This window comes from Fukomys damarensis, unplaced genomic scaffold, assembly GCF_012274545.1.
Source record: "Fukomys damarensis isolate Sample0158 unplaced genomic scaffold, DMR_v1.0_HiC HiC_scaffold_16, whole genome shotgun sequence".
NCBI classification, from domain to species: domain Eukaryota; kingdom Metazoa; phylum Chordata; class Mammalia; order Rodentia; family Bathyergidae; genus Fukomys; species Fukomys damarensis.
The window spans coordinates 126781199-126805490 of record NW_022900928.1 but is presented as its reverse complement, the minus strand read 5'-3'; the positions used below and the strand labels follow the sequence as shown (position 1 = coordinate 126805490).

The 24292-nt window shown below is 39.6% G+C and overlaps 1 protein-coding gene across 5 annotated transcripts in view; it reads left to right on the top strand.

Annotated features, from left to right (window-relative positions):
* Positions 1 to 24292, top strand: part of Sphkap (SPHK1 interactor, AKAP domain containing) — a 166740-nt gene that overhangs the window by 129614 nt on the left and 12834 nt on the right. For all 5 annotated transcript variants that reach the window (XM_010608140.1, XM_010608138.1, XM_010608139.1 and 2 more), the window contains exons 6-7: positions 3433 to 3685; positions 4718 to 8480. In XM_010608140.1, coding sequence (XP_010606442.1) covers positions 3433 to 3685; positions 4718 to 8480 — 4016 coding nt within the window. The remainder of the gene's footprint in view (positions 1 to 3432; positions 3686 to 4717; positions 8481 to 24292) is intronic.

Sequence of the window (24292 nt, the reverse complement as noted above, 5' to 3'; positions counted from 1 at the left end):
ATGCTCAGTACGCACCCCCTGAAAAAAGCGAAATTTTCTTAGCATATTCTCTACAACAGTAAGCTGTACTCCTGTGGGTGTCCTTGGAATAGAAGGCATCACTGACTGAACATACATGAATTTGAAAAGGCCGGGGTGTGGCGCTGAATCCTTGCCAAAGTCCACAGTTCCGTTTTGGACATTGGATCTTTACTGTCTGGACCACGACATTACAGGAAACACTGGAATTAGAGTCCAAAATACCTGGACTGCAACATTGACCCTTCTACTCTATGCTTGTGTAACCCTGAAAAGACTGGTTAGCCTTTCTGTGCCTCTATTCTCTCTCTGTAAAAGAGCAATAGCACCATCAACCTTGTGAAAATAATGTTCACACTGAAGGTAATAAGTTATGCTGAACGCCCAGGAAACTACCATCCTGAATGTATAATGATATCTGGCATTGTCTGAGAGGCTATAGTGTTAGATCTTTACTTAGCTAAGACTCTCACGATATTTATTTATGTCCAAAAAGGTGGTTTTGTTGTGTTGTTGTTTTTGTTTTTGCAGTACTGGGGGTTAAACACAGGGCCTTTGCACTGAGCTACTTCCTTAGGCTTTTTAAATTTATTTTTTAATCTTGAGAAATGATCTCAAGTTGCTAAATTACCCAGACTGTACTCAAACTTGTAAGCCAGAGTTCTGGGGTTATTAGACATGTGCCACCATGCTACAGGCAGTATTTGAAAAGTCTGTCTTCACGTATTTACTCAGCTGTTCATATTGCTCCTGTTACTATCTCTTTGACTCCTCCCACATTTTACTTTTATGTTATATCTATTTAATTTGAATAACATGAAATGGCCAGTATACAACTGTGTTACCTACATGTATGGCAATTCACGGGGTTCAAATTTATTTTATTTTTATCCCTGGGTGACCCACTGATAAAATATATTGTGCCCTGTTTCTCAAGGCATTATCTGATTTATATTTATGCCTCACAGCATAATTTACATAAAATAGGCACTCAATGGCATATAGTAAGTTTTACTTTAGTGATTTATGTCTCAATTCAGTGAAAAGAAAATTACAAGAGTTGTTCTTCTAGAGCCATACTTCCTCATAGTTTAAGTAGATTACAGACACTCTGAGTTCACTGAAAGACCATTGCCTCTGAAATGTTAACTTAGATGGGAACTACCCAGAGATTTCTTGAAGATGCAGAATCTGATTTAGGGGATTTCAGTGGAGTCTGAGATAATACCTTTCTAAGGTGCTTCCAGGTGAGACAGAAGCTGTGCAGCCACAGCCCACACGCTTTGCAAAGCAAGAGCATAGACCCTTTCTCTAAAAATCAGTCATGATCGTGTCCATACCTAGATGAACTTTATTTCCCACCCCCTAGGGATTCCTGAACCTCTCAGAGAATGAGTGGTTGATTTTTGTATTGTCTAGTTGTCTCTCTTAGGATTACATCCTAATATTCAATCAAAGGTGGATAAATAATAATTTGTATGTAAGGAAAAGTTAAATTGCTTCAGGAAATACAATCGAAATGTCTGTGTGTGTCCTTTTGCTTGCACACACATTCACCACTCATAAACACATTCGAACTTGGACTCAAGGACTCCAAAACTACCCCTGATCACTTTTATAATGTGAGCATTTAAACATGCATCATTTCTTCCCAAACATTTCCAATTCCATTTAGAGATAAATCTGTTTACTGATCCCCTGCCCATGAAATTTTTTTTTCTACATGGAGAATTTTTCTTTACAAATTACTATAAATTGGAATTCTTCCCCTCTTGTGGAAATGATGTCTCAAAGCAGAAGATGGTTTTGTGATTAGCTAGTAATCTGTGCCAGAGAAACTGAAAGATTTTATTGCAGTTTTAATGAAAATACCATGAGCAGTGGAAATGTGTCCTGGAGAACAGAAATATGCACTGTAATAAAACAGAATTAAGAGGTCTGATGGGGCTACCAGTCAATAGTTCGGACCATTTTATCTTTGTTTCTTTCCATATGCTAAACTTTCAGAGACATTGGTTCATCTCCAGCAGGTTGCTTTAAACTTCACATCGGCTTCTTCTTCTTCAGACGAGCAGCACAGATGATAAAATCTAACTGGATAACAACAGATCACTTCTCATGCCCTTGAGACACTGAGTTTCTTCCAGGCAGACAAAGATAGTGGTCTGAGAAACAAGAAAGCAACCTGGGGAGGAACCCAGGCAGCCTGAACATTTCCCTCCAGAACTGTGCACAGGGTTTGCCTGGCTCTAGACCCTGACCTGTGTCTTGTTTTAGAGCATTTGATCTAGAAAACTTATAACCCTGCATTGTTTGTCTCTATTTTAGCTGTAAATGCTTTGGAGCTTTTCTTTCGGTTTTTCAACTCAGGAAAGTATTTTTCTAGGACCCTACACCTTCTCTGAAACATAGCTGTCAGGAAGCTAGTGCCCAGTCTCCCAAGCGTTGCAGGAGAGTAGAAACCTCAGTTCTGTAGCATTTTTACTCCAAGTTGCAAAAAGTAGTGCTTGTCCTGAGGATGCAAGAAAGTCTCCTTTTGGGTAAAGTAAACTAGCAGAAAGGGCCTAAGATCTCCCCCTTGTTAGGGAATTGATCATGTTAAAGTATGCTGTGACGCCTCCTCACAGGCTGCATTCTCCTGGTACATCTTGGCTCCTAAAATGACCTCATGCCCTTATCTCTGGTTTCCCTCCCCCGCAAGGCCACAGTGGTCCAGGAAAGTTGAAACCTGTGTCTGCAGGACTGGGCCCATAAAAGCAATCTGGCCTGTGATAGGTCAAAAGTAACTCACTCTCAGAAATAAGCAATAGCCCACCCCCCAAACTGATAAAAGGACCTTCCTTTCTTTGTTCTTCTCTCTCCTTCTGCTTCTTCTTCCTCCTCTCTCTCTCTTTCTGCCTTGCTGCCTCCTGCTCGCCTCCCTACAATAAAGATCTCCTGCCGGACCTCTTGGTGAGTGAGTGGCCTAATTGGGAAGGGGCACCCGAAAGGGCACGCGAACCCCCTTTCACCCCTAACCTAACTCTAGCTCTTAACAACCCTACTGCCTTCTGTACTGAGGGAATTATGCTCTGATTTCTGGATTTTCTTCCCTACTTCAGTCCTATGAATTGCATGTCTTTGGCTGTTGAACTTTGCAATTTAAATTTTTGCTTTGACCAGGGAAAAACAAAACATGTGATACAGTCCATCTATTTTCTTCCAAATCAAACTTTCTCCTAGAGACCCTAGGTTCCCAAATGCCACTTGAATGCTTTTCAAGCAGTTCATCAACATAAGCTCAGAAGATATTTCAAATATTTTTAAGATCCCCACTTCTTTTAACAGGAGATGTTTGTGGAAAGAGAAAGGTTAAAAGCAATAGTCTTTTTATTTTCCCTTTTGAACAGTATCTTCTTTCCTCTCTGCTTTTAGTGTCCTTGGCTACCAGATATCTGCTTGGTCCAATGTGCAAGAGGGAACAGACCGAACAGTACGAACTGCATCATCTTTGAAATCAATAAATTCCTGATTGGCCTGGAATTGGTGCAAGAGCGGCAGCTCCACCAGGAAACAAACATATTGAAACTGGAGGATGACACCAACTGTTCCTGGTCCTCAGTTGAGGAAGATTTCCTCACTGCCTCTGAGCACTTGGAGGAAAGCGAGGTGGAAGAATATAGGAGCGGTGAGAAGGTCCCACTCAAAACAAACGTGCATCCGGAAATGAGTGACAATGTACACATACCTTGGGGAGGTTTCTGAAAAGCTCCCGGTTATGTCCGTCTGGCTGCCACACTGCAGTAGTCACTCACTGCTTTGGGAGGGAGGGAAGGCGGGGGTGAATGAGCTCTGCGGAAGGCGCTGGCTCTTGCACTCTGATGAGAAGTGGATGGAGGCGCCTCCCAAAAGATGCCTTAGAGTTGCTGAAAGAAACCTGTATGTTTTAAAGGGAAATTTTTTCTCCTACCTCAAGATGGAGGCTATCACTGGGAGGAAAGTTAGTTTCTCTAAGATTCCCATAAAAACTATGTATTAGTAGGAGCCAAATTGGATAGGCCTAGGTTTGAATCTCAGAAGGGTCATTTTGCGGCTGTGAGACTTAAGGCCATCTTTCTAACCTTTTTGAGGTCTGCTGTTTCCTTATTTGTAATTTCAGAGTACAGCAGTGCCTGTAGCTAATGGCTGTTGTGAAAGTTGAAGGCATTAACCAAGAACGCACTAGACACTTATTTAATTCTTTCTACTCACTCATTAGTGGCACTCAAGAAATGGGTTTCTCTTCCCAACTCTTCCCAGATAGTGTTTTTTCCTAGGGCGAGTCCTATGCAAACTTCAAAGCAAATTTTGTGCAATAAAGTCCTCTTTTGAAATTCTAAACATTCTTGCTTCTCCTCTCAACCCTCCCAGAAATTCTAAAATGTAGTTGTTTGTGTTGCTTTCCCAGAAGAATGGTGATTAGGATTCAGCTCCTAAATACCTTCTACTCTAGCATTTGCACTTACATCCCACAGTGCAAGCTCTTTTGTCATGGGACAGTTAAAGTCAAAATTTGAAGGCCTTTTTCAAACTGACTTTTTAAGAAACACACTCAACACTGCATTTGAGGACAGAAAGATAGCTGGTGCTTTAAGGCAATTTTATAAAATAATTATTATTTTAGACCTATGACAACCTGCCATCCCAAAAATAATAGTAGATTTCATTTTCTTTTCACTAGGTTATGGAAATATAAACGTGTCAGCCGATGTTTTTGAAAGTAAAAAGTCAAAGGAAACCACTCAAGAGGAATGGGATGACAGGAAGGAAAAATTCCTTTGTATTTTGGAAAACAAATATGTCAGCAAATATAATACACCATTGATGAAAATGGAAGGAGCTCTGGAAAACACAGCCTCCCAAAGTGGAGATCCGTCACACAAGCCCTTACAGAGGGATGGTGAAGCTGTGGGGAATGAGCAACCAGCCCCAGAATGTTATTTGGAGAATTTTAAAGAGCAACTAGAAACATCTCAAGCAGTGTACATTCCCAGGGATGCTCATTTCCCCATGGTGGTGAAGAAAGACCCACCTTCTGCATGTGGCATTGTCACTGAGCAGGGCAGCAGCCTAGACCCAAGAGGCCATGAAGAGTCAAGAAATTCTCCTCCTCCTATCCAAGGTGGAGAAGCTACAACTGGAGAGTATGCTACGAATTTAGCAGAATCTGTGCTGCAAGATGCATTTATCAGACTGTCTCAGTCTCAACCCACACTTCCCCAGGAGCCTGCAGTTGATGCTCCTCTAGGAAGTGCTCTGCTTCCCAGTGGCTGTTCCACCAAAGACATAGCGGCCGCCAGGTCATGGAATGAGCTCCCCAAAATCGTCATTGTGCAGAGTCCAGATGGTGGCAATGCTGCCCCTGATGCTGGTGTCTCCTCCTGGCTTGACACCGATGTTTCTGTTGATACCGCAAGTGTTCTCTCTGGAGAGAACCCCAGCAGACATCCTCAGAGTGCTCTAGAAGTAGCGTTAGCTTGTGCAGCCACTGTGATTGGAACAATTTCCAGTCCCCAGGCCACTGAAAGAATCACAATGGAGCAGGAATCCTCAGTGTCAAACTGCACGCTGGAAGGCAGTGGAGAGCTGCAAACTCAAGCATCCCTAGGACTCAAGGACCCTTCCCCCAGTGACTTCTCCTTTCCATCTGCTTTATGTGGGATGACTCAGGTGGCAAGTGCTGTTGCTGTCTGTGGCCTGGGTGAAAGAGAAGAGGTATCATGCCCGGTGGCCCCAAGCAATGTCTTGCCTGCAGCTGAGGCATCTGAAGCCACCTCTCCACTTTGTAGTTCAGTGACACAGAAGAACATGGTTCTGGAAAAGGAAGCCATTGCAGAGGCTTTGCTCACAGAAGTGGCTCTGGTTTTAACCAGGCCTGGGTCCTATGGCAGCATTGGAGACATCATGGATTCTGTGAACAGGAGAATCTTAGAAACTGCTTCAAAGCCTCAGACCCTGTGCTCAGAAAACATCCTCAGGAACGACCTGGCACAGACCCTATCCAATGTTATCCTGAAGCATTCCATTGATGAAGTTCACCAGAAAAATAAAAAAATCCACCCCAGCGAAGACAGACGTGCATTGGACTCCCTGGACACCCTGATGGAAAGCACAAACCAACTGCTCCACCAGGTGATAATCTTCACGTTCAAGAAGATGAGCCACATGGTAAGGCTCAGTGAATGTCCTACTGTCCTCTCCAAGGAAACTGTCCGATGGACAGAGACAGAACCCCGAGGCTTCCAGCCATTTGATCAGGCTGCTGGTCAAGCATGGACAAAGACCACCACACACTCCAGCGGCCATCCTCCTGGTGGTCCATACAGTCTTGCCATCGATGATCTTATGGATGACGTGCATCCAAAGCAAGAGAAGAGTGGAGCGAGGCCAGGCCTGTTCAAGAACCCCACGCTGCCATCTGAATTGTCATGCAGTCACCAAGTGCAGGATTCTTCTACTGCTAAAACATCCCCTAAGGAAATGCAACTGAAAGGAATGGTGGGAAAGGATACGGAGAACCCTCCGCAGATTCCCTGTCACAAGGAGAAGAAACGTAGAGCCTCTTCAGGAGCGGAAAGGGCTCCAGAAGTGGGCGAGTGCAGAAGCAGCTCTCAGGGTGCGGAGGACAGTACCGATCCCAACACCCAGGAGAAGTGTGGCTGGGCCACGCAATTGAACAACGATGTCCAAGGCACTCGGTCCTTGCTAGGTGATGACCTGGTGCTTCCCGCTCAACCCATGCTGGAAGCAAAGCAGGGAGACATCTTCTGCATTGCAGACTTCGCGGAAGAACTAGCAGAGACGGTCGTCTCCATGGCAACTGAAATTGCAGCTATCTGCCTTGACAACTCCTATGGAAAACAACCCTGGTTTTGTGCGTGGAAAAGAGGGAACGAGTTTCTGGTAACACCAAACATATCCTCCCAATCTTTGAAGCGAAGGAAGGAAAGCCAGAGCAGTGGTAGCACCGTGAGGAAACACAAGCCACCGCGGCTCGGTGAGATCAAGAGAAAAACAGATGAGCATCCTGAACTCAGAGAGAAGCTCATGAACAGGGTTGTGGATGAGTCGATGAACCTTGAAGATGTCCCTGATTCTGTCAGCATTTTTGCGAATGAAGTGGCAGCCAAGATCATGAACCTTACGGAGTTCTCCGTGGCGGATGGCGTGTGGCAAGCGCAGAGCTACTCCCGAAGTCGCTTGCTGAGTGGCGACAGGTGGAACCGGCTGAAGGCCTCCAGCTGCGAAAGCATCCCCGAGGAAGTCTCTGAGGCCCGGGCCTACGTGAACAGCCTGGGTTTAATGAGCACCCTAAGCCAGCCAGTCAGCCGAGCCAGCTCTGTCTCCAAACAATCGAGCTGTGAGAGCATCACCGATGAGTTCTCAAGGTTCATGGTGAACCAGATGGAAAATGAAGGGAGAGGATTTGAATTACTGCTGGATTACTACGCTGGCAAGAACGCCAGCAGCATTCTGAACTCAGCGATGCAACAGGCCTGCAGGAAAAGTGACCACCTCAGCTTGAAGCCGAGCTGTCCCTCTAAGCAGTCCAGCACCGAGAGCATAACGGAGGAGTTCTACAGGTACATGCTGAGGGACGTCGAAAGGGAAAGCAGAGACAGCACCTCCTCCAGAAGAAGCAGCCACGAGTGGAGCACCGGCTTGCTATCCCCTCCTCTACGATCCCCACTGTGTCACAGACAGTCGTCCATGCCGGATAGCAGATCCCCATGCGTCAGGCTGACAGTGAATGCACCGGTCAAGGCCAACTCCTTAGATGGTTTTGCCCAAAACTGCTCACAAGATTTCCTAAGTGTGCAGCCAGTCAGTAGCGCTTCCTCCTCTGGTCTCTGCAAATCTGACTCGTGCTTGTATCGCAGAGTTGGGACCGACCAGATCACGAACATGTTAATTCATGAAACGTGGGCCAGCTCCATCAAGGCCCTCATGAGAAAGAACAAAATTATCGTGGATGATGTGGAGATAGCTGATGCCGGTCCTGTTTGTGGTAGCTCCACCTTGCAAAGGGAAAAGGGTGCAAACAGATTAGCCGCAGGCAGAGTGCACAGTGGTCCAGATCCGCTGGTTCAGGAGTCTGTTGATTCCCCGAAGAAGGACTCTGTAAGCGGAAGCGAACATTCCCCCGGGTCATCTCCAAGTGAAACTGCTCCTCTTATCAACCGAGATGGTTTAGAGTCACAGAAGGAAACTTCCTCGAGCCATGACGCTGGTCCTCTAGGCCACACCAGGTGGTCCCTTTGCTCCAGGGGGGTGCCTTTGATTCAGATTGAAACAGACCAGAGAGAAGAGTATGCTGGAGAACCTGAACCTTTGCTTTCCCAAAATGGCTCCTTACCAGAAACAGAAGACCATTTGAAGGAAGAAACGGTCCCCGAGGGGGCCAGAGGTGAAGACACAGCAGTGATTGTCTGCCAAAACCATAGGTGAGTTAATCATCTTTGACAAGGTAAGCCACATGCCACCCGAGTTGGTATTTTAATTAGTTTTTACTCTTCCTGTTAGACATATAGGGACTTTATTGATGCAAGGACTTGTAAAAATTAAATCCCTGAAACAATAAAAGACCTTCCTTTGTTGATACACACTTGTAATAGAAGATTTGGGAGTAATTGGGTATTTTTTTAATTGACAAAACAAATTGAACTCATTTGTGTACCAGAGGAAATAGGTGTTATCCTCCTAATTAAAACTACAATCCCATGGTGTGCTGCTTTTAAAATTTATTCATTGTGACTTACTAGGAAAAAAAATAATAAGCAATGCCACTTATTTAAAAACAATTCAATTTAAATACAATTTAGTATTGGAATTTTAGATTAAAGGTTTTGTTTCTCTAGGTCTTTTTTGAAGATTTTTCTTTTTTGCTTTATTCTAAGGATCTCTGCAAATACACTGTGCCCTACAAGGTGCTGGTTCTTTCAGTGCCTGGTATAATTGTGGCAAAGCATCATTGCAACATTGTCATTTGGATAGCTCTTTTTCATAAGAGTGTAACGGAGTTGACAATGCATCTTGAATTTGAGTCAAGGCAATTATTCATTTCAGGCTGCTTAAAGACATGCCAGTTCCAACTTATACCTTCTGTAGAAAATTCACAAGACCACTGTACCACCTTTATTTTTAGTCTACAGTTAAACAAAACAAAAATTTAAGTATGGACTTTAGAAACATAAAGCTGGAGAAATAACCTGTATCATCTTTTCAAAGACATATGCCTATTGTTTATTACTTGCAAAGGGCCTATGAATTTTAAATGTTTAGCTACAATAAATAAGTTGAATATAACTGTCAACAAAATTGGGCAGTTCTCTAAAGTACTACACACATTTCTACCTCCACCAGGAAATTACAAGGAATGCAATTTCAGCCATTGATGCTTTTCATTAGAAGGCATCATTACAGGGTGTGTTTGGTGCAGAGTTCATTTGCCTGACGGACTTCCTGCCTAGCCACTTAGGACAGAGAAGGAGATCCCAGAGGAACACAGGAGAGAAAGCAGGAAAACACAACAGCACAGAGGCAGAAGAACATAAACTAAATGAATTAGACCAAGCTGGCCAAGGAGACAAGTTTCATACATCAGTAATCCTCCAGCTATAGACACAATGCACCAAAGACTGATCCAGGAATATGGAGAATTACAGTTTTAAAAATATTGATCAAAGAGCTAAAGAAGCAAAGCAGTCAATATAAAATTATTTAGAATTATCTTAACTTCAAGTATAAGAAGCAGGAAACAAGTCATAGATGGAATCATGGATTCCAAGAATCCACTTAACAAAAAGATCACAACCTAGCTGAGATCCCTAGTCAGAGAAGCGCATCTAGTTAGGAAGCATTCATGTAGCTAGCAGGTTAACAAGAGTCATGGCTGGAAACTCAAAATAATCACTGTCATCACTGAAGTGGAATAGAATACCTCATACAATTTTGAATTAAATGTCACTTATACTCCAATTATCATAGGTACAACCTGGGAAAGTTATAAAAAATTTTGAAATCTGTGTGAATAAAGCTTTCAGCTGACTTAGGCTTCTGCTGATATAATGAACCAAGCACGCAATCTCTTAAAACATCACATGGGTTTCTGACTTAGTTGTCCATGAATGAAACAAAAAGAAGATCTGGATCTACTTGTAATACATAGGGAACAATTATTTAATATATTTTTCTTTGTGCAGGATATAAAAAATTGCTACATAACATGAACTCACTGTGAACCTTAAATTCTGTTACTCAGAACCATCTCCCCGATCTCTCCTTACATAGTTTTCTCACCCATAGGTGAGAACAATAGTAATGATAATATTATAAGAGAATTTTTATGGTTTACAGAAGAGAAAAGTACACAGAGATCTCATCTCAGTGATTTGCCTGCTGGTAATATTCAATAAGTGTTAATGGTTATTATTACTGTCACGGGGAAGGTATAGAGTGGCCCTAATTCCCAAGAATAAAGGAGAATTTTTTTTCCAAGAAAAAACTGTCATGAGCAATGTGACAGTTAAAACAAGAGAATTCCCAGCTTCTCCAAAGGGGAAAATAATTATAATTGAACCACATTTTCTAAGCTCAGCGTTGTTATCATGGGATTCAATTTGGCACAACAGCTGAATATGAAACTCAATTCCCTGTGAAAGAGCTCATCCTACTCAGAAACAAGTGCAAGGCGGATGACATGGGCATGTTTAACTTTCTTTTTGGAAGTGAGGATTTGCCATGCATTGAAAATATTTTTAGGCTACTCGCTGAAGGACATTTCCATATTTCTTTAAAATTTCATTGAAACTCAACATATTAAAATAAAAATCATGTTCTTAGTTTTTTGTGTGGTAAAAGAGTAACAGCTTTAGGAGTTATGCCCAAGTAGAAATACCTATTGTCTATCAGATCTTCTCACTTTGCCGGATACTGGAGTTAATCCTTGACTTCGGAAAGATTAAATAATTTGTGGTAGCCCTGTTACTGATTTCTGGGGAAATAGTATTTTATTGCTTCACACCAATGTGATTTTGTTTGTTTTGGGGAAGGGAGGTTCTGTTGTTTAGTTTTGTTTTCTTTTGTGGTGCTCAGAATGGAGCCCAGGGCCTCATGCAGGCTAGCCATGCACTCAAGCACTGAGCTACATCCTGATGTGTTCTCAGGGCAATCCCTTTCTTTGAGATTTGCGAAGACCAATTATTTTCTTTTTTGTAAGTTGAGCCTGCAATGTATAAACAAATAATTGAGAATCCTGAGCATTCACACATTGCACTTGCTCACATGATCTGATGTTTTAGAAACATATTTTATGACACATATTCATTTACGTTTGAAAAGAATTATTCATCTAAAAAGTGGTTGAGCACCCAGTCTGTGATACTCACTGTTCTCAGAGCTGAAAAATACAAAAGAAAGTTTTCCCGTGATGCTTACATACTAGTAGGAGATGCAGACAACATACTTTGACAAACTCTGGAAAATTATTGCACAGCATGATGGAAAACTGGAAGAGAAATGTGATGGAGAATAACTGAGGAAGTAGCTACTTGAGATAAGATGTTAGCATTTAATGAGATGTAAATGAAGGGAAGAGCCACCCCTTGAGAAGAACTGAAGTGAAATATTTGCATTTCAGACATTACAGTGTCCTAATCTGAAAAATTCTCCCACCGTGAATCACCTAAAAATTTTGGGTTAAATCTAGTAAACAGCACCCTTGTAAATATGGATCTGAGCTTAGTAGTAATAATTATAGTAGAGAAAGGCTCAAAATATGAACAACTCTGGAAACAAAATTAATAAAGCTGACTCTCTGCTGCCTTTGAGGTGTTTACAGTTCTCTTTGTATCTCCTAAAACCAGTAGAAATGAGGACATGACACTGTGGGCTTATGGATACTTAAGGGTTGGAGCACAGACCGGTCTCAGATCTAGAAGTGCAATATCCACCCATGAACTAAGGAAAAATTTCACCAGTCAGAAAAAGGAGCTGAAAGAAAATGTATGTCCCAGAGTTAGGACTCCTAATGCAATGGAGATAATTCCCATAAGAATTTACACGTACAATTTGTCTTAATGCATTTTTGGAATTCTAATTGGCACAATCTGTATGGTCCAAAAAACCCACACTAGTAAATTATTTTAAAAGAGTTTCAGTTTAATAGTTCTATAAGAGCCTGACACAGGCAAACACAAATCTTTGGCAGATAAACCCAAATCTTACAGAATTCCAAAGCCCTATTAAGTATGAGCTAAGGACCTTAAACTGCAAGAATCAAAGTATTACACAGAATCAAGGTATCACAAGCAAAATTCAGCACAAACATTAGAGCTAACCCTACCAAGAATCTCAAATTTTTTAATTATTAGATACTGAATATGATATAAAAATATTTGGAAAAAATACACAAAACAGGAGGTAGGAGCAAAGTATTATCAAAATGGGGTGAAGCAGATATAAAATCAAAAACAACAAAAGATGAAAGGTATAATAATGGAAAGTAAAACCAGTAGGTATACATTTAAGTCATTGAATCAAAACCTTAGTGACATAGCTGTTAAGGAGCAAAAATAAAAAAAATCGCAAAAGGACTTCTGTTTCTACCTACAATTGAGTTTCTGAAATTGAATTTTCTCTTTCTCTGTATACAAATAGAAAATGGCCAGAATGTATGAGGCATTTATATTTTTATATTGTACAGTAAGCATCACACGAAGAGGAGAGAAACAAATATGGAGAGCCTACAATTGCCCCAACTTTCTGCCTGGATTTCCTATTAAGATGTGCATGCAGAAGATCTGCAGCAGATCCTCTAAACACTGAGCCGTGTGTGTGCCAGTGCACCTCCATGAAGCTAGAGAGTGAAAACTGCACATCTCCACTAGCTTACCCCGGAACGACAATGTTTTGTGCCAATCAGCCAGAGAGTAGAATTCAGATTAAACACACTCAAGATTTACTAGAGATCCAAAAAAAGATCACAACATAGAATTAAGACTTATGTTTGATTGAAAATAACTTAAGAACAAGTACTGAAAATATCACGCTGAACTGAAAATAATATTACCCAAGAGATCCAATTTATTTAAAGAAAAACAACAAAATCCAGCAATCAACAGCATAAACTTGCATTGCCACATCCAATCAAAACATGTCACACATACAAAATAAACACAAAATTGTCAGTCGTACCCAGAAATGCAATCAGTAGAAAGAAATATATCAGAAGTTGCAGAGAAAATAAGCTGATAAGAATTTTAAATATCTAAAAATATTGCAAAAGATTTAAAGATACACAAAAATGTGAAGCTTTGTGAAAATTACAAACTTAAAAATCAAGGACAATGAGCCTTAAGCAAAATAAACAAAAAGGAAAACAATATCAAGCCATGTCACACTCAAATGATTTTTAAAAAATTATAAAAATATTTTAGAGTAGCCCCTAAAAAAGCAAAACATTACCTGCTAAAGAATACAACTTAAAATTGTAGACTTTTCTCATCAGAAACGATATAAGAAAAAAACCAAAGAATGTCATTTTTACTGTGCAAAAGAAAAAAATTATCTACCTCTTAAACTTTATCCACCAAAAAATAGTCTTCAAAACTAAAGGATATTCATGGATAGGATGACTCTATATTGCCAAGATATGCTTTCTTCCCAACTTGATCTACAGATTTCAACACAAGTAGAGTCAAAATCTCTGCAAGGAATGAGATATTCTTCAGATCTCAACAACCCGATTCTCAGGTTTATATCAAGAGGTAAAAGGCCCAGAATAGCCAACACAGAGTCCGAGAATAGAGGAGAATAGAGTCAGAGAAATAACACCACCTGACTTTAGCATTCACTCTAAAGTTATAATCAAGACAGCGAGGTACTAATGAAAGAGGACACAAATGGATTAACAGAATTCACCAGTAACAGCCCCACATAAATATAGTTATCTGATCCTTGACAAAGGAGAAAAGGTGATAAAATGAAGAAAAGAGTGTCTTCAACAAATAATGTAAAACAACTGGACATCCACATGCAAATAAAAATAATAATGCTCTAGACACAGACCTGGTACCTTTCATTAAAAGACTCAAAATGGATCAAAGACTTAAATATAAAACACAAAAATATGAAGCTTCTGGAAGATAATATAGAATAAAATGTAGGTGAGCCTGGATATGGTGATGACTTCTTGGATACAATGCCAAAGGCACGATGTATAAATGAAATAATTGATATTAGACTTAATTAAACTAAAAATCTGCTCTGCAAAAATCACTATCAAAAGAAGAAGACAACCATAGATTTGGAGAAAATGTTTCTAAAAGACATATCTGATAAGAAGCAATTGTCCAAAATATACAAAGAACTGTTATAACTCAATAATAAGAAAATGAAAAATGATTTCAAAATGGACAAAAGACCTGAAGAGACGCTTCACCAAAGAAAGTGTAGCAATAAACTAATAAGCATGTGAAAAGATGTCATTAGTAAATTGTCAATTATGAAACAAGATATTCGTAAATACCTGTTATTAAGTTGGCCACAAGCCAAAATAGTGATACCACCACATCTTTGGTAGGATGTTGTGTAATAGAAGTGCTCATTTGTTGCAGTAAGTGTAAAATGAAACAGTCACTTTGGAAGATAGTTTGGTAGTTCCTCTCAAAGTTAAAGATAGTCACCATACTACCCAGAACCATTTCACCCAAATGAGCTGAAAGCATATGTCCACTCAAAAGCCTGTACGAGGCCATTTGCAACAGCTTTATTTGCAGTTGCCAAAACACGAGGACAATCAAGATGTTCTTCAGGAAGTGAATGGAAAAATATAATGTGGTACATTGAAACAGTGTACTAAACAGAAATGAGCTATCAAGCCAGGAAAACACAAGGAAGACTAAATACATGTATTAATAATAGTCAACTTTTGCCAAGCATGGTGGCGCATGTCCAGCACTTAGGCGGCTGAGGCAGGAGGATCATAAGGAGTTCAAGGTCAGCCTCGGCTACAAAAGACGTTCAAAGACAGCCTGAACTACATAGTGAGACCCTGCCTAAAACAAATAAATAATAAATAAATAAAAATAAAAATCTTGAAATGTGATTCCAACCCTGTGGTATCCTGGAAAAAGTGAAGCCGTGGAGAATGCACTAGGATGAGGTAGTGGGACCTACTGGGAAATTAGGTCACCAGAGCTCCACCTTCATAAGTAGATCAATACTGATTATTAAAGGGCTAAAGCTGTGAGTTCTATCTCTTCTCTTTCTTGCTTTCCTCTCCCATTATGGGATGACACAGCAGGATTTAGACCCTCACCAGATACAGGGGCCTCGGCTTTAACGTCTCACCTCTGAAACTGAGCCGAAGTGCTGCTGCTCATAGATTACCAAGTCTTTGGTAACTTGTTACAGGAGCACCCAACCACACAGGGCCAAGACAGTCACTGTGCATTTGTCAGCACCCATAGAACATACAGCACGCGGAGTGAACCTTCATGCCATCTGTGGTCTTTGGGTGACAGTGATGAGTCCCTGTATATCACTGCTGATGTTGACACGCTGCTCTCACACAGGGTAAGGGGAAGGGAGGGAGTGTGTTCCAGGGAAAGGAGCATGTGGGAACTCTGTTTCCCATTCAACTTTGCTGTGCACAGAAAACTACTGGAAGAAATCAAGCTGATTTAAAATTCTGAAATAAAAGCTAAGGAATGGATCTTCATACAAAAAAAAAAATCCAAGATATACTGCTGGAAGGCCTATATAATAAGTATGAATTTAAGATTATAAATTAAAAGAAAAGAATACTGGTGAGCGCTTGGAAGCCATTTGGGACATAGTTGGGTGGTTTCTTTCAAAATTAGCAAATTTTAGCATGCCAAAATAATTAACACACCAAAGCTATCAAACATGTAGGCCAATATAAAATGCCTTCTTTCTCTCTCTCTTCATATTTCCTTAAACAATTTTCACCGTTTAAAATGAAAAAAAAAGTTATTTTATGACCCCTTTGAGGAATTAAAATATACATCAGTTATGACAGAGGACGGGACAGAGAAACAAAGTACACTGTTATGAATGTCTTTTGTTATATGTGAGTTTGTATAATGCAATCTAACTGACTATAAATTGAAGATAAATATTTTTAAACCATAGGAGCCAGGGATTTAGTTCAGTGGCCCTGTGCTTGCCTCACAAGCACGAGGTCCTGAGTTCGATCCCCAGTACCAGAAAAAAATTATTTTTTTAAGCCTGTGGTGACTACTAAAAAGATAAAACAAAAAGTTATAATAATAACTAGTGTATAATAATAATTGTGTAGATAAAACAGAATGTTAGGCATTGTTCAATTAATCCTGAAAAAATGTCAGACTACAGGGAGAAAAAAAGCCAAAAATAAAAAGGAAAAATAGAAATCAATTACCAAGATGATACATTTATGCCCTCCTACTAATAGTTATATTAGTTACTAATGATCCAAACATTTCAATTAAAAGGCAGAAATTGTCATAGTGAATAAAAACAATATAAGCTACCTAAAAAATGCATCTTAAATATCTAGACACAAATAGGTCAAAAGTAAATGGATGGAAAATAAAACATAAGAGAGACAGAGTAACTACATTAATGTCAGATCACATAAATTTAAGCATAAGGAATATTATCAGGAATAAGTAGACATATTTTGCAATGTTAAAGGGGTAAGTTTTAAAGACATAATAATCCTAATTATTTCGCTTAAGAATATCATCTCAATGTGCATCCATTGAGCTATAAATGACTCTAGTTTATCATTCTTATAACTGAGTAGTACTCCATTTTATAAAAGAACCACATTTTCTTTATCCAGTCTCCAGTTGATGGGCAACTGGGCTGCTTCCAAGTTTTAGCTATTACAAATTATGCTGCTGTGAACATGAGTGCACATATACCACTGTGGTATGATTCTTTTAATTATTTGGGGAAGATACCCAGCAGGAGAATAGCAGAGTCAAATGGGACTTCCAATCCTAGTTGTTTGAGGTATCTCCATACTGATTTCCACAGTGGTTGCACCAGTCTGCACACCCACCAGCAGTGGAGCAGGGTTCCTCTTTCCCCACAGCCCCACCAGCATTTGTTACTGGTTGATTTCTTGATAGCAGCCATTCTTTCTAGGGTGAGGTGGAATCTCAGTGTTGTTTTCATTTGCATTTCTCGAATGACCAGTGATGCTGAACATGTTTTCATATGTTTATTTGCTATTTCTACTTCTTTGCCTGAGAAATGTCTGTTCATTTAAGTGAAATAAATAGGATACACATGTGTAAATACTGAACAGTTTTCTAGTGTGAGAAACTGAAAGTGTAAATAAGGACTAAAAGGTATAACAGATAATGTGAAATAGGAAGAAACGGGACAAAGGGGAAGGGGAAATGGGAAGGGTAGGGGAAAGGAAAGAAGGGAATGGAATTAATATGACAGAATGAAAAAATGGAAACAGTCTTTGTAGATAGGAAAGGAGGGGTTGCAGGGAGGGCAGGGGAATGGGGGAAAAAATAAGCACCAAGATTGATTACATAAAGGTTCAAATTTCCAACAATGAATGTTATTATATTGTATACCTTAAATGTTCAATAAAATTAATTTTTAAAAAGACAGAGAAAAAAAATCCTAATTATACAATGACAGAGCCTCTGCCTGTGTGAAACAAAAGCTAAAAGGAGAAATAGAGAAATATAAAATTATACTTGGAAATTTAGCACTCTTCTCTCAGTAATAGAATAATAAAAAGTCAATATGGATAGACATGACTTGAACAACAGTCATAAGCAGCTAGATCAAATATTAATAAACCAATATTTGCTAAACATTCCATTCACAAGAGCAAAATACATGTTTTTTTCAATTGCCCTTGAATTATCTACTTATATGTCTTATAAGGCTATAAAACAAATGTTATTAAATTTAGAAAAATTGAAATCATATAGTGTATGTTCTCTGATCATAATGGAATTAAACTTCAAATCAATTATAAAAGAAAAGTCTGGAATATCTTCAAAAACTATTTAGAAATTAAGAACACTTGGAAATTATCCATTGGTAAAAGAATTTCACTAGGAAAGAGCAAAATTTTGAATACAATGAAACATCAATATTTGTGAAATGCAGCTAAGGTAGTACATAAGAAATCTATACAGTAGTTTTAAATGTTTCTATTTTAAATAAGAAGAATACTCTAGCATCACTGATCTAAACTTCTACCTTAAGAAGCTAAAAGAATTTGATCAAATTAAGCTCCAAGTAATAGAAGAAAGGAAATAATAAAAATACGAGCACATGTCAGTGTTTATAAAGACAATGGAAGAAATTAGAGCAACTAAAAGCTTTTATTTTTTTAGTTTCCAATCTGGTGAATACATGTATATTTAGGCATTTGAAGTTGAAGTAAAATATGTAAGATAAGAACACTTAGCTTTTATAATTTCCCTTTTAAAGAACTTCTCACAGTACTAATGCATGACTCATTGGGACTTTTACAATGACTGTATATTTATTTCTGTTACCTTGTGCCTATGGGTAAGTGATTTCTGTTTTCCATTTACCATAGGGTTTAAAATTTCTTTTTAAAATAAACATGATCAGGTAGGTTATCTAAAGTAAATCGATTAGAATAAATTTAGTATCAATGATACAGGTGGAAGTCACGCATATGGGAATCATAAAAGGGGTTTCCTGGTGAAGGTGGTGGACGAACCCTGGGCTTGATGGTGTCAGAGTTTCGTGCCATCTCAAATTGCTACCGTAGGGTTCGGCAAGGCACATGTTCTCCAATGCAGGGCATTACAGCTGTGAGATCGACAAGGAGAAAAGCCATCTCCGTATATATACCTGCGTAACACGTCGGTGCCCTATTCATAAAGAAATGAGCAAAGGTACACATTTCCCTCAAAAGCAAATGAAAACCACTGTTTTGGACAGTCATCATTCATTCTGAATACTGAACATCGGGGGAAATGTGGTATGGAACGTGCGATTGACCATAAATAGAGCATGAAATTGAGGTAAAAGAAAGTGTACCGACAGACTCATTTTTGACCTAGATATTCAGTGTCAATCACTTGGACTTAACTCCTCTTTTAGCAAGAAAATATCCGGGAATTAATTTTCCTGGTAACAAAAGTCCCAAATTTAGTAAGGACTTAGTCCCAGAAACTACTTTTTAATCAGGTGAACAAAGGGGATTTATCCCAGCACTTAACTCATTTACACATCCTTGGCAAGAAGCAGACGGTTCCCAGGTGTCATCGATGAACATTTCTTTCGTGTGAACTTAAATAAATTCTGCCCTCTTATCTCCACCCCTCCTCTATCCTGCTCAACATTTTACAAAGGAGAATTATTAAGCTTACCACGTAGCAGAGCATGCTAAAGACAGCTTCATTTCAGCAGCAGAGCAATCCAGGATACTGTCAGAGGGAACGTAAAGGGCAAGGATTTGAACGTCGTTTGGGAAAAATTTCTTAGGGAGCAACGCTCACCTATCAAAAAGGAAAATTATAATCATAACTTTGGAACCCCACTTTCTATGGTAGAACTAATGTTAAAAGTCATCTGAAGCTTAAAATTATCAGAAGCAGGATGACAGAATCAATTCTAAGTTTGAGAAAAATCATATAGACATTTCTGCAGCCAAATGCTGTCTTAAATGAAAGAGATCAAATGTCTTGGGTTGTATTCCCTGACAACATCTCTGGGATGGAGAATTACCATTTGTTAAGTTAGGCACTCTCCTTCAGATATATATGAGGAGTCTTCATACAGTAAAACCTCGGTTTGCAAGAATAATTTGTTCCGGAAACATTTCTGCAATCTAAAGCACTCATATCAAAGAAAATTTCCCCCTAACGATACAGGAGAAATCTAACTTCCAACCTGTGAGATGTCAACTATGCTGAGTTTGTGGTCCCACAGCAATGAGGAATGAAGGTGCGAACCGAAGGAAGGCGTTAGGAGAGTTTCATTGGAAATAAGGAGAGAATAGCTCCTGGGGGCTTCTCAAGTGGGTGGCCACTGAGTCCCTTTGTCAGGAGCAATTTATACAGCAAAGTCACAAGGTGAGTGTGCTATGGGACCAACAACAACCAGCCTGCAGGATTACAAGTATAGCCACTTAGCTAATATTGACCCAATAAAGAAATGAGTCCACATTAAGGGTTATGGAGGAAATAAAGACATTTTGGGGAAAGAATGGGTCCAGATGCCCTGGTCACCTACCTGAGTGACTGATGCCCATTTGGACCACGTGGTGCTACTTACTGTGCAATCTCAAGTTACTGCTTATCCCTTAGGGAGGCACACAGGCCTGGCCACTGCATCTTCGTCTTGAGGCCTGTCCTTCTTCAGATGTGCCTCGAGACACAATTCTGATGCCTTTATTTTTGTGCTGACTTCCTTGAGGGCTCAGTCCCTCTCTGACTGTATATTAATTTCTAGCTCACTTAGGTACCTTTAATAAGAAGAAATAAGGGAAACTCAGATTCTGCAACCCAGAAACATTCATATAAAATTATTATAATACTGTAATATAAGACAAAAAATACAAAATATTTTTTAAAAATTAATTCACTTGCACTTTCCTTTGAAAACATTTGTGGCTGATGGGAGGGAGACGAGAGAAGAGGGTTATTTTGTAGGATGACTTTCATTAATGGAGTCACTGCTGTCTAATGCCTCTGTGGAATCTTATTCTTTTCTTCTGAAGCTGCTATTACACCTGTGTGTTTCCGCTTTCTCTCTGGCTCATTTGTATTTCAGACGCTACACAAGCTTGGTTTGCATTAGGCAAGTGTTTTCATACCATGCTATGTTGTTTGGCCTGACTGTTTCTCCTCTTTATCTTCTTGTGCAACTGTGACAAGGACCCTATCCAATGATACTTGCTTTTGCCTCCTTTTGAGGAGAATTTCACAGAAAAGTGACATTTCATTGCCACTGAAAAGACTTACCACTTGCACTGCTACAGCCTTGTTTGGTGGTGCTTTTCTACATAGTCTCACACTCTTTCTTACATTTGATACCTAGTCTCAGTTGACTTGGAGAATGAATCTACTTTTTTCCCCTCCTTCTCTGTAGGTAAGATCTCCTCCATAACCTCTTTCTGCTGGAGAGGATCACCCACAATCCCTCAGAGAGAGAGCAAGAGAGGAAGTGGGGGAGGAATCATTGGCTCAGTTGTGATCATGTGATGTTTGGCATTATGTACTATTAATATTGCAAGACATTCCTCATTTATCAAGTTAAAAGAGTTATTAGAAATGTTTTTTTGGTCGTGAGGAACACAACACTCTCAGTTACAATCCATGGTTTTTATATCCTCTCAGTCTCTCTTCCTCCCCCCTCTCCCCCGTACCAGGGATTGAACTCAGGTCCTTGCGCTTGCAAGGCAGGCCACCGAACCGCTGAGCTAAATCCCCGGCCCCGTCTCTCTGTCTCTTAACAAACATTTCAGCGAGAGCAGAGAATGGAGAAAGGCTAGATCTGGCATAGGGAGAAGGTGCCCCAAATGTATTCGCAACTGAGACCTCTGTACATACGGCAGGAAACTTTAGCAGGACAAGTCTTTGTTCAAGGGTAATTCCTAAGGTGTACCATTAGGGGACAACATTCTCTACTGTGAATTTGAAGTGATCTGGAGAAAAGCATTCCATATTTATTATACCAATGACTGTACTTTGTGTTGTCAACTGACAAATACACTTTTGCTTTTTGTTTGTAGTCATTAATGTTATTATCTTCTGCACTATGGGGTGTTATGTCTTTTTTTACAATACCCAGGATTGTACCCAGAAATACTCTACCACACAGCTATATCCCCAGGCCTTTTTAATTTTTCTTTTGAGACAGAGTCTCACTGAGTTGCTCAGGCTCTCTTTGAACTTGCAACCCTCCTGCCTGAGCCTCCTAAGTATCTGGAATTATAGGCATGCACCACAATGCTGTTACACTATTAGTTTTTTATTATTCTGTAGGTGGTATCAGGAGACAAGTTTCCATAAGCATGTTCACATTTACGTACCCTCAGGGTTTTAGGAGCAAAGAACACCTGCAGTTAGGTTAAAAGGTAATTAAATGCCGGCCCTAAAGATAGAGATACAAAGATGTGTACCCCTTGAGTCACTTTTTTATATTCTAGAGTGGTGAAGTAGAGACCATCCCTCCACTTTGCAGAAGATTTGGATTTATTTATAATCTGAAGGAATCTCTCTCTCTCTCTCTCTCTCTCTTCTCCTCCTCATTCTCCTCCTCCTCCCTTTTCTGTCTATACCTTGCCCTTCTCCCTTCCTTGATGTCCCCTTTTCTCCTTTCTCTGTCTTCCCTGGAGAAGAGGAAAGACAGATCTGTCAGAGTCCCATATGAGCCCTGAATCACAACGCTGGGTTGATCTCCAGCAGTACAAGCCTCACAGCACTTGCAGTGTACATTAGAAAATTAGGGACTGAGGAACTGATGTAAGCAGCTCTGTGAGTGCCTAAATGTCCCAACCCCCAGGGAGTGTGTGTGTGTGTGTGTGTGTGTGTGTGTGTGTGTCTATAGCAGGCAAGGAAAAATGGACAATCAAACTTACTAAGGGCTACTTTCACCCAGGGTTAGTAGTTATAGGGTGTTAGAAACTGCCACACTTCTCACTCCATAGTTACTTATAATACTTTTGGCTTGCGTGTAATACAATATCTCAGATCTTTCACAGTTTCAGATCTAACAAGTGGAGCTATCTAAATTGAAAATATGGGTCTAATTATAAAACTAAACACTTAACAAATTATTCTGTTAAATAATTCATGACATGGCCATAGCTTTACATTCTATTTCTAATGCATAAGGAAGTATAAAATGCTTAATGACATCTACTATAAATACTGGTACCTATTTTTGCTGAAGTCCAAATTATGAGGCATTATGTATCTCCAATAAAAAGAAACAGATAAATTATTTTGACAGTCGTAGGGAGCACTGGCAAGATTAAGGAAGCATTTAGGGAAATGGATGTCTCTTGGCTGGGCCTTGAAGGGTAATAAGAAGCAACCTGTATTATTTATTAGCCTTTTAATCCCTAGTGAATTATATAATTCACTTATAAAATATGACAACCCTTCTTGAATAATCATATTCCAGGCACTAAGTTAAACAAAATTTATTTTCTAGTTTATTTCTTCCAAATATCCATGTGAGATGATAAACAGTAGTAGGAGTCGTAATAGTAGAAGTAGCAGTAGTAACAGTGGTAGTAGTAGTGGTAGCAGTATTGTTAGGAAGGTTGATTAGTGTCCTTAAAGTGAATAGGGCATGGATGTTAGAGCTGAAATTTACAGATAGGGATAAGGCTCACAGAATTCATTTTTCCAACTTTTAGTCAAAAAAGGCAAGTACGCAAAAGCCAGGAGATGAGAAATCTTGGGCGTGTTTGAGGAACACACGTCTCAAAACTCAAGGTCTAGAGTTTGTTACTGATTTTGTTGCACTCTTGGATAAATCCCTCCACCTCGCTGGGTTTCTACATTAATATCTACAGCACATCTATGAGGTTCCTTCTAAATCTAAATTGCTAGTAATTTGGAAGGAACTAAAGATAATTTCATGAACACAGAGACAGGTATGAGTAAATATGTGAGAGGTACCATAGAGATGAAACTAAAAGACCTTAGTAACTTAATATAAGAGGCAAGAAGGAGAAATCAGAAGAGTGCATTTCAATACCAGATACTCAGAAAGTTCATCAAAAATAAGCATCAGGAAGAGTGTGGGAAAGCAGTCAGAATTTATTTTAGATATTGATTCTGAGATATTACTGAGACAAATAGGAAATGTTCAGAAGACCAGTTGACAAAAGAACCCCGGAATCCAGAGGGAGAGTCTTGACTAGGATCCAAGTTTTGAAACTATTTCCCTTGACAGGAAAATTGATGAGAATGCTTAGGGACAAACTGAGGAAAAGAGAAAGTGAATGAATCAGAACTGGCTATGATGATGATTAAAGGAGAAACAGAGAACTGGGCTTTAGAAAACAAGTGACCAGAGAAGCAGAAATTCACAGGAAGCCAGGGAAGAGAAGTTTCGAGAATAAATGATGTCAGATCAAATGCGAAGTGGCCAGGAGTGTTACTGGATCTAAAAATACACTAATTCAGAGAAGTGGTGCTGATATAAACCAGAGGTTTCAGAGAAAGAGAAAGAGAGAGGACAGTGTAAAAGGTATCTGCAAGTGCAAAGTGCATTC